The sequence below is a fragment of the Leptinotarsa decemlineata genome, unplaced genomic scaffold (genome assembly GCF_025532065.1).
Source record: "Leptinotarsa decemlineata unplaced genomic scaffold, Ldec_3_MD MMD2_tig00002974_RagTag_RagTag, whole genome shotgun sequence".
In the NCBI taxonomy this organism is placed as follows: domain Eukaryota; kingdom Metazoa; phylum Arthropoda; class Insecta; order Coleoptera; family Chrysomelidae; genus Leptinotarsa; species Leptinotarsa decemlineata.
In genome coordinates this window covers 13,239,479-13,254,170 of record NW_027412578.1, presented here as the reverse complement: position 1 = coordinate 13,254,170, position 14,692 = coordinate 13,239,479, and the positions used below count along the sequence as shown (strand labels likewise).

Below are 14,692 nucleotides of genomic sequence, written 5' to 3'. Positions count from 1 at the left end.
AAGTTATTAATAGGTTTTATTTTATTATATTTAATATTTATTTCTTATGCACCTTTCGTACAATAATGCTTTCGAAAATTCCAATTCACGACTCCAGGATTCATTTAATGGAATGCTCGACGATATTAGTAATCAAGCGCTGTTCAAATTATCGAAAGTAAACGCAAAAAATGAAAAACGAACATGGATAATTCTCTGACTTGGTCGCACTTGATATAAATTACAATTTGATTCGCTGGCTAATCTACAAAACCATAATTACAATTTTATAAATAATAATATACAACATTTACAATACAAATAACCAGTTGAATGACTAGCATGGTTTCACTGCATAAAAATGTAAAAATAAATAACAAACGTAGGTACTAATGAACATCTATTTTGGTGAAGCTTCATTCTTGAAGCAGCTTTTTCTGTTGCGCTTCATATCGAAACTTTCGCTGGACTAGGAAAAGTGGAGTGATGTCGGAAGTAAAACATTTCGTGCATGTTAATAGTTTCAAGTGTTTGAAGATGTTGAACTGCTCATTTTAAGATTCTGCCTAATCAAATTTCTCGACAAAAAAAACAAGGAAGCGGGGAAGTTTTGATATTCAGATCAATTCTAGAGTTAGTAGCCAAAATGACTCATTACTCACACCTTTGAATCAATCACAGCTGATCAGATTCAAAACTCATTACCATGAGGCCAGATGAGCAAGATGAGCAAATTTATAACTTCACATTTGTACTAGAAAAATTAATATTTAGAAATTAAATCTCTAAATATTCACCTCTCCCAACTGCCTAAACCGTTGGTCCTAGTATGTCTGCCGGAAAACAACTACTTCCCTGGTTAATACCACGCCGGAGATTGAATTATATCCGACAGACATTAATGCACACATACTCAAATACTTTTAGCATGGTCTTGCTGCTGGATGAACGAGAAAGATATGCGAAACTTGCATAAATATCTGTAGGATATAATGGGGAATATTCCTCCTGAAGAAAATCAAATAGTTTTCATAAAAGAACTCTAAAACAACGCATTTTAAACTTATCATTTCAACCCTTCTCTTTAAAAAATTATTAAAATACTTGAAAATGAGGAATGAAATAATGCATTCAACATTTAAAGTGATTCGTTTCCATTTCACCATTTGGCAACATCGGTTATAGCTAATAAAAGACAATGAATCTGTTACCTGTATGAGACAAACAAAGATGACATATTTCAGAGGCGTGCTGTTCTGTTTCCTTATGTTCCGAGTTCCGACACATTCTGTGACATATGACATTTTGTGCACCTAACCTGCCTTCCTCTATATAAATAAATAACAAAACAACTGTTGTTTATGTGGCTTGTGGAGGTGGTATTGAACTATAATTTCTATTTTGCCTTAATTGTTGATTTATAAAGATAATTTTCCTTTTTCAAAGTAGAATATCTAGGTACGTATAAGTTATTTCAACTTGATATATTATATGCAAGGTAAATTATTTTTATCCAGCGTGGTATTAGCCGCAGACGGTGTAGACAGTTGGGAGAAATGAATATTTTAGGTTGTTCACGTTAAGAAGAAAATTACGTCACAAGATGACAAGTTACGGCGTTGCCAACATGTGCACTATTTCGAACTCTCAAATTTTTTTATGCTGATGATATGTTTTATTGCTATTATCCTTATTTACTTTTAGTATTTGTTGGGATTATTTCGAAAATGCTTCAGGCATATTGAATATACGCAGGTCTTATCAAAAGAAATGATTAGTTCTGAAAAGAAAAGAAAGACTGACAGTTTTCGAGTTTTTTTCGACTCGGCAACGTCTGAATTTTGAGCAACTTACAAAATGAAATGTTACTAGTTTCATTGCTGTTGAACGCATTTCAGTGGGAATTTTAACGTTGTTATGTTGGATATACAAAATTACCAAAAATGATGCCATTCTCTTCTTAACGTGAACAACCTATATGGGAAATTAATCACTTCAAAATTGTTCTCGAACGTTAAAAACCTAATCATTGAACTGATAGTTCTTGTTTTGAAAATATAGTGTTCATGGATTTGGAAGGTGGAAAAGAGTGTACTGCAGGTCTGTTACCAAATAAATTAAGAGAAAAATATGAATCTTCATATACAATTTTCAAGAATTGGCGAAAGAATGAATGCTTCTCTAGCACATTTTTCCAAGTTAGCTTAAAATTAGATCGTCCTCGATTTGGAAACAAATTTGATGCTGACGTTGATATAGAACTTTATTTAGAAATATGTGCGCTGTGGTGAAAACTCTCACCACAGATGAAATAAAGTCATCGGTCTGAACTTTTGAAAAGTTAAACATGAAAGTCACTTTGAAGACCGCTTGTACATTTCAATAAGTATCAGGCAATCCGAAAGATAGGGAGACCAAGAAGGAAAAGTCTGGGATTGCGACCTGAATAACGTTGGTCAAACTGAGCGGGCTATAAAAACTCGTCACAAGGAACATGTTTCTCATAGACCCGAGAAGTCTGCTGTCGCTCAACTTGCCTTACTGAATGGTCACAGAATGAGTGAGAGATGCTTGAAATTGTCGAGACCGACCACACATGACAAAAGTCTTTTATACGCCTTTGAAAGTTTAGAAATCAATAAATGTAAAATGGGATCTATAAACAGCGACAAGAGTCTCCTTCCAAATAGCCCGTTGTTTACTCTCTTATGTAATAATTACAGAAGAAAACGGGTAGACATTAGGTATAATGGCAGGTAGTCATTTATAAGATATACATTATGATTCAGAACACAATGAAAGATAACACATTCATCTAGTAATGCTAGTAAGCCAGAATAAGTTGAAAATCCGTCAACCAGCTGTCGTCCCCCTATGAACGACACCTCTCGGAAGTCAAAACTTATGCGAGCTTAGGATTAACGAGGTCTCACCTTTTCAGCGTGCGATTCCTAGCCAAAGTAAGTGAGTTCACTCATACATTTTGAAAAAATTCATAGAGAGTGTATATAATAAAACTTCCCAACCAAAGCTGCTTCAAGAACTTAGCTTAAGCATTTGAAATAGCTCAACGGAAAAATATCAAAAATAAAATATAAACTTTATATATCTATAGTAAATGTACATACACTATGTAATGATTTCAAGTTCGAAGACAATGACAACAAAAACACAATGCAGGAAGATATGTTTTTGAATTAGTGGTGGAAATCACGACTGAGGGTGCGAGATATACAAGGTTCGAACAAAAAACAGCGAACAAACTTCTTCAGCAAATATTGAATTTTGTTTCGGGGAGAGGAGCATACAAAAAACAAGTAATTGCATAAACTTCACCTCACGATTTCAACTCCACAAACTTTATTTGAAAAATATATCACTATGGATCTTCAGCAAGTAACGGTCGAATCAATTAGAAAAAAATAATATAATACTGTGAACTAAGTTACTGCTACATCCACGTGAAAGAAAGATTTTGTTACTAACGACCCAGAATGAAGTGTTTCAAGTGAGAGGATGACATCTCCCCTTACGAAGACGCCATCTATTTGATCGACAGACAACTCAATCCTCGAATATCAAAGTTAACCGAGGTTTCCCAATGCGATCAGTTGCAAAGCAAAGCTTCGACATTGACCTCCTACGAGATTCGTCTTCTGTCATTCTTTGCAAGTTAACACCAGACAGCTGTGGTTTTCAGTTAGTTGCCTTGCAGTGAAAGCTGCAGTAAAAAACAGGTTATTGTCGCCCGAGTAGGAGTGGTCCCAGTTCAGACCACCCCCACTCCTCCACTTTTTGTCATCAGCCCGTCGACAAATCAGAAGCTACCGCACGCAGCAGCGGGAAATTTAAAATGTTTCCACTTCAACGAGGCAGACCACCTAGCCAAGCGCACCAGTCACGTGGTCCCCGGTGGTTGAAAATTTTATGGGAGAATTAAAAAAAAAAAAGACCGGCAAGAGAACTGAACACAGGTCAGTAATTGTGAACTAATGATATTGATAAAACCGCCACTGAAGACGAGTGGCAGCAGCGATAACTGCTTTGTTTTTGGGCTCTCGTTTCGTTGTATAAGACAGTTTATTTAAAGAGCTTGTTCTTTGTGTAAACAAACCAATAAAAATATTAAATTGAATACACTGAGTATAGTATTTTACGGTACCAAGTGTGTCAAATAGTTTAGGGGTAAAACTCGCAGGTTTCTGTTTTGACAACATATGAGAATAAGATATCATTGCTGCCTTTTTGTATTTGGACAGAGAGAAATTGTAATTCAACTGAATCACTCCCAAGTATAAATTTTTTATGTTTTGTACAAAATAAACTGGATATTTTACTCTGAATGAGACAGGTAGGCAAATTTTGTTGATCTATTCTCATTTCATCCTGAATCAAACTTTGCTTTGATTTCGATAACTTCAACATTTGTAATTTAAAATTATTTCCAAGCAGTGATCCCCTTCATCGCAACCTCAGTCGTGACATCTACCAAACCTCGTGAAATTTTAATCAATGTGCAATTAATTAAAAGTATGTATAGCTATATACAAAGAACCGGCTGCGGCCAGCAAAACACGTTCATCATAGCACCATGACCACCCTAGAATTGTGATGGTTGTGGTGGTTCTGGTGATGCTGATGCGGACTGTCACTGTCACTGTTCTGCACCACGTTTTCCACCTTACTGTCCTCCCCGTTCCACTTGCACATCTCGGGATTGCTGATCTCTGCGAGGCTTTTCAAGGCTTCACAGCCCTCCGAAACCGGCACGTACTGGTGCTGGATCTCAGGTGATCTTGTGGTCTGCGTTGGAGATGAGTGCAAGTGGTTCGACCCCCACATCAGGACGGTTTGCCGAGGCATCTCCGACGTGCTAACCGGGGAAAAATGCTGCGGCGTGACCGAGTTCTGGGGAATATGATGGGTGGGACTCTCCGACTGGTGGATCTCCTTGATCTCCTCCATCTTGGGGGTGATCAGCCCTGGGGAAGAGGAGCCGTGCTTGATTTTCCCGCATTCCTTGTGACCGATGTCCAGTTGCGCGCTCATGACCTGGATGGGCTGGATGATGCCCGAGGAAGGACTCACGGAGTACGGCCAGGTAACGTCCAGGCATTTGGTGGAGTTGGGCACGACGTAGCTGCGGGAGGTGTCCACGTAGGTGGGCTGCCCCACCTGCTGACAGGAGTAGATCTTCTCGTCTACCGGCATAACGGCGGCTCTGTATGTGGCGTGGTGGCCTGCTGTTGTTGCTGAAGGATCGTAAGTGGGAACCGCGGACCTATAATAATAATAATAATAATAATTATAGATATACTTTATTGCCTGAAGGTGATCTTGAGGATGAAGACTAGTGGCAGAATACAGGTGAGATAAAAATAATTTCGAAAGGTGAAAATTTGCACATACACCCAAAAATATTATACAGAGAAAACCATTGAAAAAACTTTCTGAAGAAATTGAAAAAAAAAACACATCAGGTTTGTTTATAAGTATAACCAGTCAAGAGTTATGACTCAATATGCGACTCAACCCCATTCTTGGGGTTGAAAAAAGTTTTCAACTCCAAGCATCGCTGCTTAGGTTTTGAAAATAGCCCCACTCATTTAGAAGATGCGGGTCTTCGAAATACAACAATACGTTTTGCAAATAAGTGCACAAGTAAAAAAGATTTTGAATAAAAACTACCGTATCAATCCAAATATTAAAAATGAATCCCTTCAGAATAATTTCGTTAGGAAATATATGAACATAGGCTTTCACGTCTAGAGTCAGGATTGAAGAGGTCGTGGTACTTGACGTACCAAACGATTCGTCTGCTACTGCGGCAGACTTCATCAGTGTTATGTGCGAGAACGAAGGTTATATCTTGGAGTTTAAGCAACGACTGACTGGCCAGCTACGTATTCACTCATTTATAATTTCAAAATATGGTAGGGGTGATGGAAGGTATATTGATGGGGGCGATAGCAAGGTATCCATGCAGAGGCTCTCTCCTGAATGGTAGTCAACAAATTGACTATTGTAAACAAACTAAATGATGGATGGCTCTCAAACTCCGCGTGAGTAAAGAGGAAAGCGGTGCCAACCTAGCTATAAACATAATTTCGACAGTCCTTTCACGCGGGCCTTTTGAACTATCGACTCCCGGTACTTTCTTGACAAGAACTTTTTTTAACATACAGTGCGGTCCATATGTATGGAATAAATTCATTTTTAGCGTTATTATGTACTATGTGAAAAATACCTGAAACAGATCGATTTTTATTCTCAAATTGACAATTTACAATATGAAAATATCATCCCCTTCCATCACCCCTTCTGAATTATAAGCACCCCTTCGAAAATTTTAAATAGCAAAGGGGGTCGTGTGGCACCTTGTTGGAAAGGGATTTTAGTCCTCTATTCAGCATTATAGAGTTTTTTAAGTTTGGTGCAATTATAACTGAGAAAATAGATTTTTAGGATGTAAAATTTTGATAATGTCTCTAGGTATCACAAAACTTTACTTAGAATGAAGATACTAATGCCACATAATATTTAGAATGTGTTTTTCAATGTACTTTACAATTAAATTGAAGTTCAAAATGACCACCATTAACTTCTTGACAATAACCGAGGCGATTTTGGAATTCTCGTACAACATTATGTATGACCTCGGGGGTTATTTTGTTGATTTCTTCCGATATCCTAACTTTTAAATCGGCAATATTGTTTGGTATATTAAAATATACTTTAGATTTTAAATAACCCCATAAGAAGTAATCGAGAGGAGTCAAATCGGGGGATCTAGCCGGCCATTCGATCGTTCCACGTCTTCCAATCCACCTATTGGGAAAAACCTCGTTTAAATAATTCCTAACTGTACGTGCAAAATGCGGTGTAGCTCCGTATTGTTGGTAGTAAATAGTTCGATCTATCTCATTTGGATGATTAACATCAGGAAAATGTATTTGTGATGTAGGCAGTAAAAAGTTAATCAAAAAATGTAGATAAACCTCACCATTAACAGTGCCCTCAAAAAAATAAGGGCTAATAATTTCATGGTTAATGATACTGGCCCAAACGTTAACTTTTTTAGGATATTGAGTGTGAGTCGCACACATCCAGTGAGTATTTTCTCTGCTCCAATATCTACAGTTCTGTCTGTTAACTATTCCATTTAAATGAAACGTCGCTTCGTCAGAAAACACTATTTTGTTTATGAACTGCAAATCTGCGTTCATTCTGCTCATCATCAATTCACAGAATTCTTGTGTTCTATCAAGATCATCTTCATTTAACTCCTGAACCAATTGAATTTTGTAGAGGTGGTATTTTTTCTTTATACAAAACTCTCAAAATAGATGATTTACTTACATCATTGTCGGCGGCAAGTTCTCGAGTTGTCTTATGCGGATTTTCCTCAATCTCTTGAAGTACATCTAACTTTTTTTCATCAGTAAATTGAACATTTCTACCTGGTTTTCCGATATTTTTTACATGTCCAGTTTCACGAAACTTTTTTTCAATTTTGCTAACTGTAGACTGCGACACGTGTTGACCAGGGTATTTATTATTAAAAATTTCACAAACCTCATTTTGAGTTCTTGTTTTATTACCACAACCAATCATAATTAAAATGTCTATTCTTTGAGTCTCGGCAAATGAGCCATAATTAAATTCAATACGCCCACAAATATACTTTTAGTAAATTTGAATACCTAAATGACAGCAACCTACTAGATTCATAACAATTGTTTATTTGGCTTTTTGTCTAATATTTTAGTATCTTCAAAGTTTTTTTCCAGGATTCAAGGTTAGTAAGGAGCGTGTTACAGGGATGGTCTGTTTAATAGATCAGGTTATTATCAAGAAGTGAATAATGGTGGTTATTTTGAACATTTCATTTAATTGTAAAAATTAATTTTCTCAGTCATGGTTGCACCAAATTCAAAACACTGTATATTGCTGAACAGAGGACTAAAATCCCTTTCCAACAAGGTGCCACACGACCCCCTCTGCTATTTAAAATGTTCGAGGAGGTGCTTATAATTCAGAAGGGGTGCTGGAGGGGGATAATATTTTCATATTGTAAATTGTCAATTTAGGAATAAAAATCGACCTGTTTCAGGTTTTTTCACATAGTACATAATAACGCTGAAAATGAATTTATTCCATACATATGGACCGCACTGTATACACCTTTATGCATACACGTAATTCATGGATTGAGATACTGTACCTGGAGGACATCTCCAGAAAGCCGTTCCCCACGTACGGGCTAGTGGTGGGCGAATGGTGGTAGTCTGGATAGTACGTCCCCAGAGGTCTGTACTGGTGGAACAGGTTCTCCGTGGTGGTGAGGTAGCGGTTATCCAGGGCCGAGGGTGCAGGGTACAGGCTGTGTTGGAAGTTCGAGTGGCTCATGTATGACAAGCTGTGGTCGGCTGTCGCCGTCGGATACGGTGTCGAGTACATGTTGTACGCAGCGTCGGAGGTGATGTAGTCCACCGTCGGCATGGGACTGACGACGGCCGCCGTCGTGACGGAGTTGGCCGGAGGCGTCACTTGACCGCTGGAGGAGAGCTTGCGTTTCGTCCTGCAGGTCGAGAGGAAATCCCGCAGCTGCGTTTTGTACCTCCGGTTCACTCTAGTCGGTGTGGTGGGTATCGAGTGTTGACCGATGCCGGAAGAGTTGGTGACCAGCTGGTCGGTTTCGGAGAAGTAGTTGTTCGGAAGACCGGCGTCCAGGTAACTCACTTTGAAGTCCATTGTGCGCTTGCCAAGGAGGTCGCGACCTTCCTCTTCCCTGAAACAGAGGTGATTGTCGTCAGTATCCGATGAGAAAGCCAGTTGAATAAAAACAAATTTGTGAGGAGTTTTGAAGAACATTTAATTTCTTGCACTGTGTATGAAGTAGATCAGAGAGTTCATATCAAACAATTAGCCCAAGTATTGAAAAAGTACTTATATATTATTCAATAATGAACCGTTTGGCTTTAGTGAAAGTTCATGAACTGGAATAGCTATTGTTGAATATTTGAATAATATGGATGATAGCTTAGATACACTTGAGGCAACGAGAATCATTACACATACGTCATTAATACCTGACGCGATGAAACTCAGACTTTTATGTAGCATCATTTTCTTCTACAAGTGAAAAATGAAAACACAACGAATTAATCAGCGAGATCTCTTGTTTGGATGGTAGTCTGCAATTGACATATCGAAAAAAGATAGATGGCTATACAGGGTGTAACATAAGTACGTTAAAATATTCAAGTGACGTATTCCTGAGACAATTTTAAGAAAAAAAGTTTATATGAACTCCGTATCTCCGAAACAAAGCATTTTCGGAGATACGTTGTGTTGAAATTGAATTTTTTTGTTCGCTTTTTGAAAATAACTCTTTCAAAAAATAAATTATTTGCACGAAATTCGGTACTCGGGGTTTTTTCGACGTGGGAAATCATAATTTCGTAATAATTTTCATGTAACATATAGAGGACGCTGCATACGCTGTCATTACTTATTTCAAATTGCCCTAACTTTTTTGACAGTAAACTTTTGGTACTTTTCATGAAAAAACCTAATTCCCATACCTTTTCCAAGTAAAAAACGTACACTTTCTCAACAACGCTGGAGGTGATCGTGCCCGGAGTGTTTCTTATCGTTTCGCAGCAAGCTATGATGCGATCCTTCAACATTTCCTCGTTTCCAATGAGACTAGCATAAACTAGTGATTTTTAGGTGTCTCCAAAAGAAAAAAATCGACGGGATTGAGGTCCGGTGACCTCGGAGGCCAATGCTCAGGGCCTCTTCTTCCTATCCATCGTTGGGGATATGCTACGTCTAAAAAATTCCTTGCTATCACACTAAAATGAGCAGGAGCTCCATCGTGTATAAACCAAGAGTGATTTAGGAGACCAATGAGAACATCTTCCATAAGTTGGGGAAGCTCGTGTACATAATGTAGGTAAGCATCTCCATTCAAACGTAAGGGGAGAAAATAGGGCCCAACTAAATAATCCCCAATTATGCCTACCCATACATTAAAAGAGAATCTGTCTTGGAAATGAGTTTGCGTGATCGTATGTAGGTTATCTTCCGCCCAGATGTGGTTGTTATGGAAGTTCATGATACCATTTCTTGAAAAGTTAGCCTCATCTGTGAAGAGGATTTTCGATAAAATTTGAGGATGTTGTTCGATTTTTCTTTGAAGTCATTGAACAAATTCGATACGTGCTTGGAAATCACGTAGCGTAAGTGCCTGGACACGCTGAATATGATAAGGATATAATTGCTGTTCTTTTAACATTCTGTAAACTGTCATATGACTCACATTTGAAGTTTGACTAATTTTTCTTGTACTTGTTTCTGGATGTTCACTAATTTCTTAGAGAACCGCCTCTTCCAATTCTACAGTTCTTGTAGTCCGTGGCCATTCTACTGCAGAATTTGTTTTAAAGCTTCCAGATTCGGAAAGTCGCCGGAAAAGATTCGCAAATGTCGCTGCACAAGAAGTCACGCGTTGGGGATACCTTTCCTGATAGTTGGGGATACCTTTCCATTTTTTCCTGATAGATGCGTCTGAATTTCTGTCAGCCAAGCCGTATGCAAAAACCATATAAGCCATTTCAGCATTCGTAAAGTCCGAACTGTGAATTTGTCGTCAATTAATAGTTAAAAATGTGACAGCGAACTTCTATTTTTATAAAGAAACTTTTATAGCCTACTCGATTTAATTAACTTTGCAAGTGGAGAGTGACAAAAATTATTGAAATCAAATTTGGCTATAAAGTAATATGTATCGATATAGAAAATTGTAAATATCTCGAAAACGATCACCTCTAGCGTTGTTGAGGAAGTGTACCTATTTTACTTGGAAAAGGTGTATGAATTAGGTTTTTTCATAAAAAGTAGCAAAAGTTTACTGTCCCTGTATCTCCGGAACGAAGCATTTTTGGACAAAAGTTCATGTAGACTTTTTTCTTGAAACTGTCTTAGGAATACGTCACTTGAATATTTTAACGTACTTATGTTACACCCTGTATAAATGTAAGTCGAAGTTAAAATTCGACAGTTGGTATTTTATTATTGTTTGACAATTTGATGTTATTTTATTGTGAATATATTTAGAGCCTTTCATACTATACAAATAGTTTTCAGAAGAAAAAAGAACTATTATTTCATAATAATTAAATTTTATAACGTTTATAATATTCAAATTGCTAGATATCTGAGTTGGAGCATGAAATATATTTTATATTTTACGGAATAATTGAAGTCAAGTCAAACAAATACACAGTTGATGTTTTGGTAGTGTGAGGTTCTAATCTGGGGCCACTGATATTTTTACTTTTTTCACTGAATATCAATAGATGCTGATGACACAACCTTTGGTATATCTGATCCATCAACGAATGGTATGATTCTGTAAGTCGAACTTAAAATGACAAAATATTGTCATTTCAATAAAGTGCTACAAACATACATGTTTGAAGTAGGAAAAAAACCATCTTCTCTATCAAATTCTGTGGAAAAGTTCACAGCAGAGCTCTATTGTAAGAAAATCGACATCAGCAGCAGCTCGAAACTTTTCTTAACTTTGCTAATGATAATTATAAGTCAGTTTCAAATTTAATGATGAAATTATTGATAATGATAATGGTTGTATTGATGTTGTTGGGCGACTAAGTAGTCTAAAAGGCATCAGCAAAAGCTAGATATACATGATCGGTAACAGCTTTTGAATATTAACAGTACTTACATTAAAGGTCTATGTGTGCTGATGACAAAATCTGGCTTGGAGTTTTTGTAAACCAATCTCGAACTTGTTTGCAGCCATTGCCACTGCCCGTCTTTGGTTTGAAACCGGTAGGCGATCATACCGGAGGCTCCTGTTTTCAAAACTGTAAAAAAACATGCCGTGAAATGGATCTTTGCCAACACCAGAACAAAAATACTGTCTTCCAATGCGCGTTTCACTAACCAAATTTGCATCATCAGAAGATGACTAAGACCTTAATGTTTTTGTTCTGGTGTTTCAATTAGATGTAACCGGCTAGCAAAAAACAGTATTTTGGCGTTGGTTTGAAGAAATAATTTCATGCTTAACTTGCGATTATTAGAGTTGAATGACAAAATCAACGATCTGACAACTCAGACTATAGTGTCAATATTTTTCGGGTTTCAAACCCAAAAAATAATGAGACTGATAACCTCCGGCCGCGAGAGCCTAAAGCATTTGGTCAGACTAGGTTGTTACATGAAAACTCACGTTCTTGATGAGCACTGGCTACATAAGCTAGGTCATCATAGTGCACCAAATCATATCCACCCAAGCTAGCCAGCTCCGAATCTGAATAACCTAGTAACATCTTTCCCCTGCAACAGAAATCAACTATAGTCACACTCCTTCGTCGTGCATAAAACAGTTACCTCTGATCCATAGAAACTAACGATAAATCTAATTTGTGTTTGCTCTTGAACATGACTTCCTTCTGGGGGATTTCCAGAAGCGACGGGGGCCCAAACGGGGTGCAGATCGCGAACAGACCAAGCGGCGGCTCCTCGGACTTACGGTTCTGACCGTGGAGGACCTTGACCCTGCCTCTGATGTCCAAACGCTAAAAAAATCAAATTTGATCGTGAAAAATATCAGAGCGGCGATTCTGATAATTTTTGTTGAAACTTTGCTTACCAAGAAACCGGAAGTATTGTCTAGAAGACATCGGAAGCGCACGGTGAAACTTCTTTCTAACAAATGGCAATTTTCTGGCAAGAGAACATCTTGAAGACCCATGTTGGCTGACTCTGGAGGAAGAAACGAATTCCACATCAGTTGTCGCTGCAATTCTTCCCTGTCCTCTGAGTGGACCAATTCGTATACTGATTGGTGGACAATGTCCGACTGAAATTACGGGAAACAATTATTTATGGCAGATTTTATTCTGGTATACAAGCAGAAGCAGCCAATGGAATGATTGCATCTCTTGATGAAACATTTCTGTCTCTATACAGTGCATTTCTGTAATGCCTTCCCTCTTTTTATTTTTGGAAAGGGTCAACTCAAAAAATTGAAATTTGGGATGATGAAATTAGTACATGAATGCTTTATTTTGAAGTGAAATTGACAGATGAAAGTTTCAAGATGGCGACTGGGCGTCATCTGGGAAAAAAATTAAATGGAAAGGGGGGTCTTGTGACTCATGTTTTTGAAGCACCTCACAAGAACAAATCAATTGAATCAGCTTCATGCCATTTATTAAATTTCATTTATACACAGGTTGACTCGAATAAACTAGTTGTAACACTTTTTTTCGATTTGTCAAAAGCATTTGATACCATTTCTTCCGAGTTTCTTATAATTAAACTTGCAGGCCTAGGTTTCCCAAATAATCTATTGAACTGGGTGAAATCATATATGGAAAACCGTAGTCTAATAGTTAGCTGCAATGGAATTTTATCAAGTCCCAAAGATGTAAAACTAGGAGTGCCTCAAGGTTCTGTCCTGGGACCATTGTTGTTCCTCAATTTCATAAATGACCTGTCTGAATTCTTTTCTGAGTGTCACATAACCATGTTTGCGGATGACACTGCAATTACTGTGGCCGACAAAAACGAAGTTGAGTTGTCAGACAAAATAAATAAAATAATAAATAAATTTAGTGCTTGGTGTCAACGCAACAAACTTATTCTGAATAAATCTAAATCTGTTTCAATGAAATCATTTATTAGGAAAAATTTCAGCAGTGACTCTTCCACAATAAATGGTATTCGATCTTCCAGCGAAGTCTTGTTTTTAGGAACGTCTTTTGACGAAAATTTGACCTGGAGCGGTCATATCCAGAAGGTCTGTAACAAACTCAATTCCGCATATTACTCAATCAAACAATTGAAAAACACTCTAGATAAGTTTGGAGTGATGAATGTCTACTTTTCTATGGCTTATTCTCTCATCAGCTTTAATATCATTTCTTGGGGATGTGCAAGGGAATTTCCAGGAGTTTTTGTTGCTCAGAAAAGATTGCTGAGACTAATTTTTAATATAGATTTTCAAGATAGTTGTAGACCACTTTTCTTAAGAGAGGGCTTATTGACGGCACCTTCTTTATTTATCTTGAAGTGTGTCACTTTTGCCCGTAACAATATAACTGAATTTGTCACAAATGCGGATATACATGGTAGAGACACCCGTCATGGGAAACTGTTAAGAACCCCCTCACACAAAACGGCTCACTTTAGATGCTCCCCACTATTTAATACAACAAACTGTTATAATAACTTGCCGGCATCTATTAGGAAAATCGAGTCAGATAAACTTTTTAAAATTGAGGTGAAGAAACTTCTCTTACGGAAGTGTTACTACAGTCTTGAGGAATTCTTGCACGACACTTTTTCATGACATTTTGAGAGTATTTGCTAGAGCTTCTCCGATTTTTTATATAATACTTCTATGTTGTGAAAGTTTGTGGACGTGAACCATATTTATTGTTTTTGTATTGTTCAACTTCTGTAGTTTTATTTTGTTTTTTAATTATGATTTAGCACATGTACTCAATGTATCAAAGTGTCAAATAAATAAATAAATAAATAAATGCTTCACAACCCTAGAACATAATGTCAATATCTTCAACTACTACAAAATGGCGGAACATTCAATAATTGCCTGAATATATTGACATTTAACTACATAATATGAGGTAATAAGCTTGGAGTCAGTTCA

General features: G+C 37.3%; 1 protein-coding gene across 1 annotated transcript in view; it reads right to left on the bottom strand.

The window, feature by feature from the left end:
• Window positions 1-2: 2 nt before the first annotated feature.
• Window positions 3-14,692, bottom strand: part of ss (aryl hydrocarbon receptor spineless) — a 243,144-nt gene continuing 228,454 nt past the window's right edge. The window contains exons 5-10 of the mRNA XM_074177529.1: window positions 12,668-12,877; window positions 12,406-12,593; window positions 12,245-12,351; window positions 11,735-11,876; window positions 8,204-8,770; window positions 3-5,260 (exon numbers count right to left, since the gene is read on the bottom strand). Coding sequence (XP_074033630.1) covers window positions 4,561-5,260; window positions 8,204-8,770; window positions 11,735-11,876; window positions 12,245-12,351; window positions 12,406-12,593; window positions 12,668-12,877 — 1,914 coding nt within the window. The 3' untranslated portion in view covers window positions 3-4,560. The remainder of the gene's footprint in view (window positions 5,261-8,203; window positions 8,771-11,734; window positions 11,877-12,244; window positions 12,352-12,405; window positions 12,594-12,667; window positions 12,878-14,692) is intronic.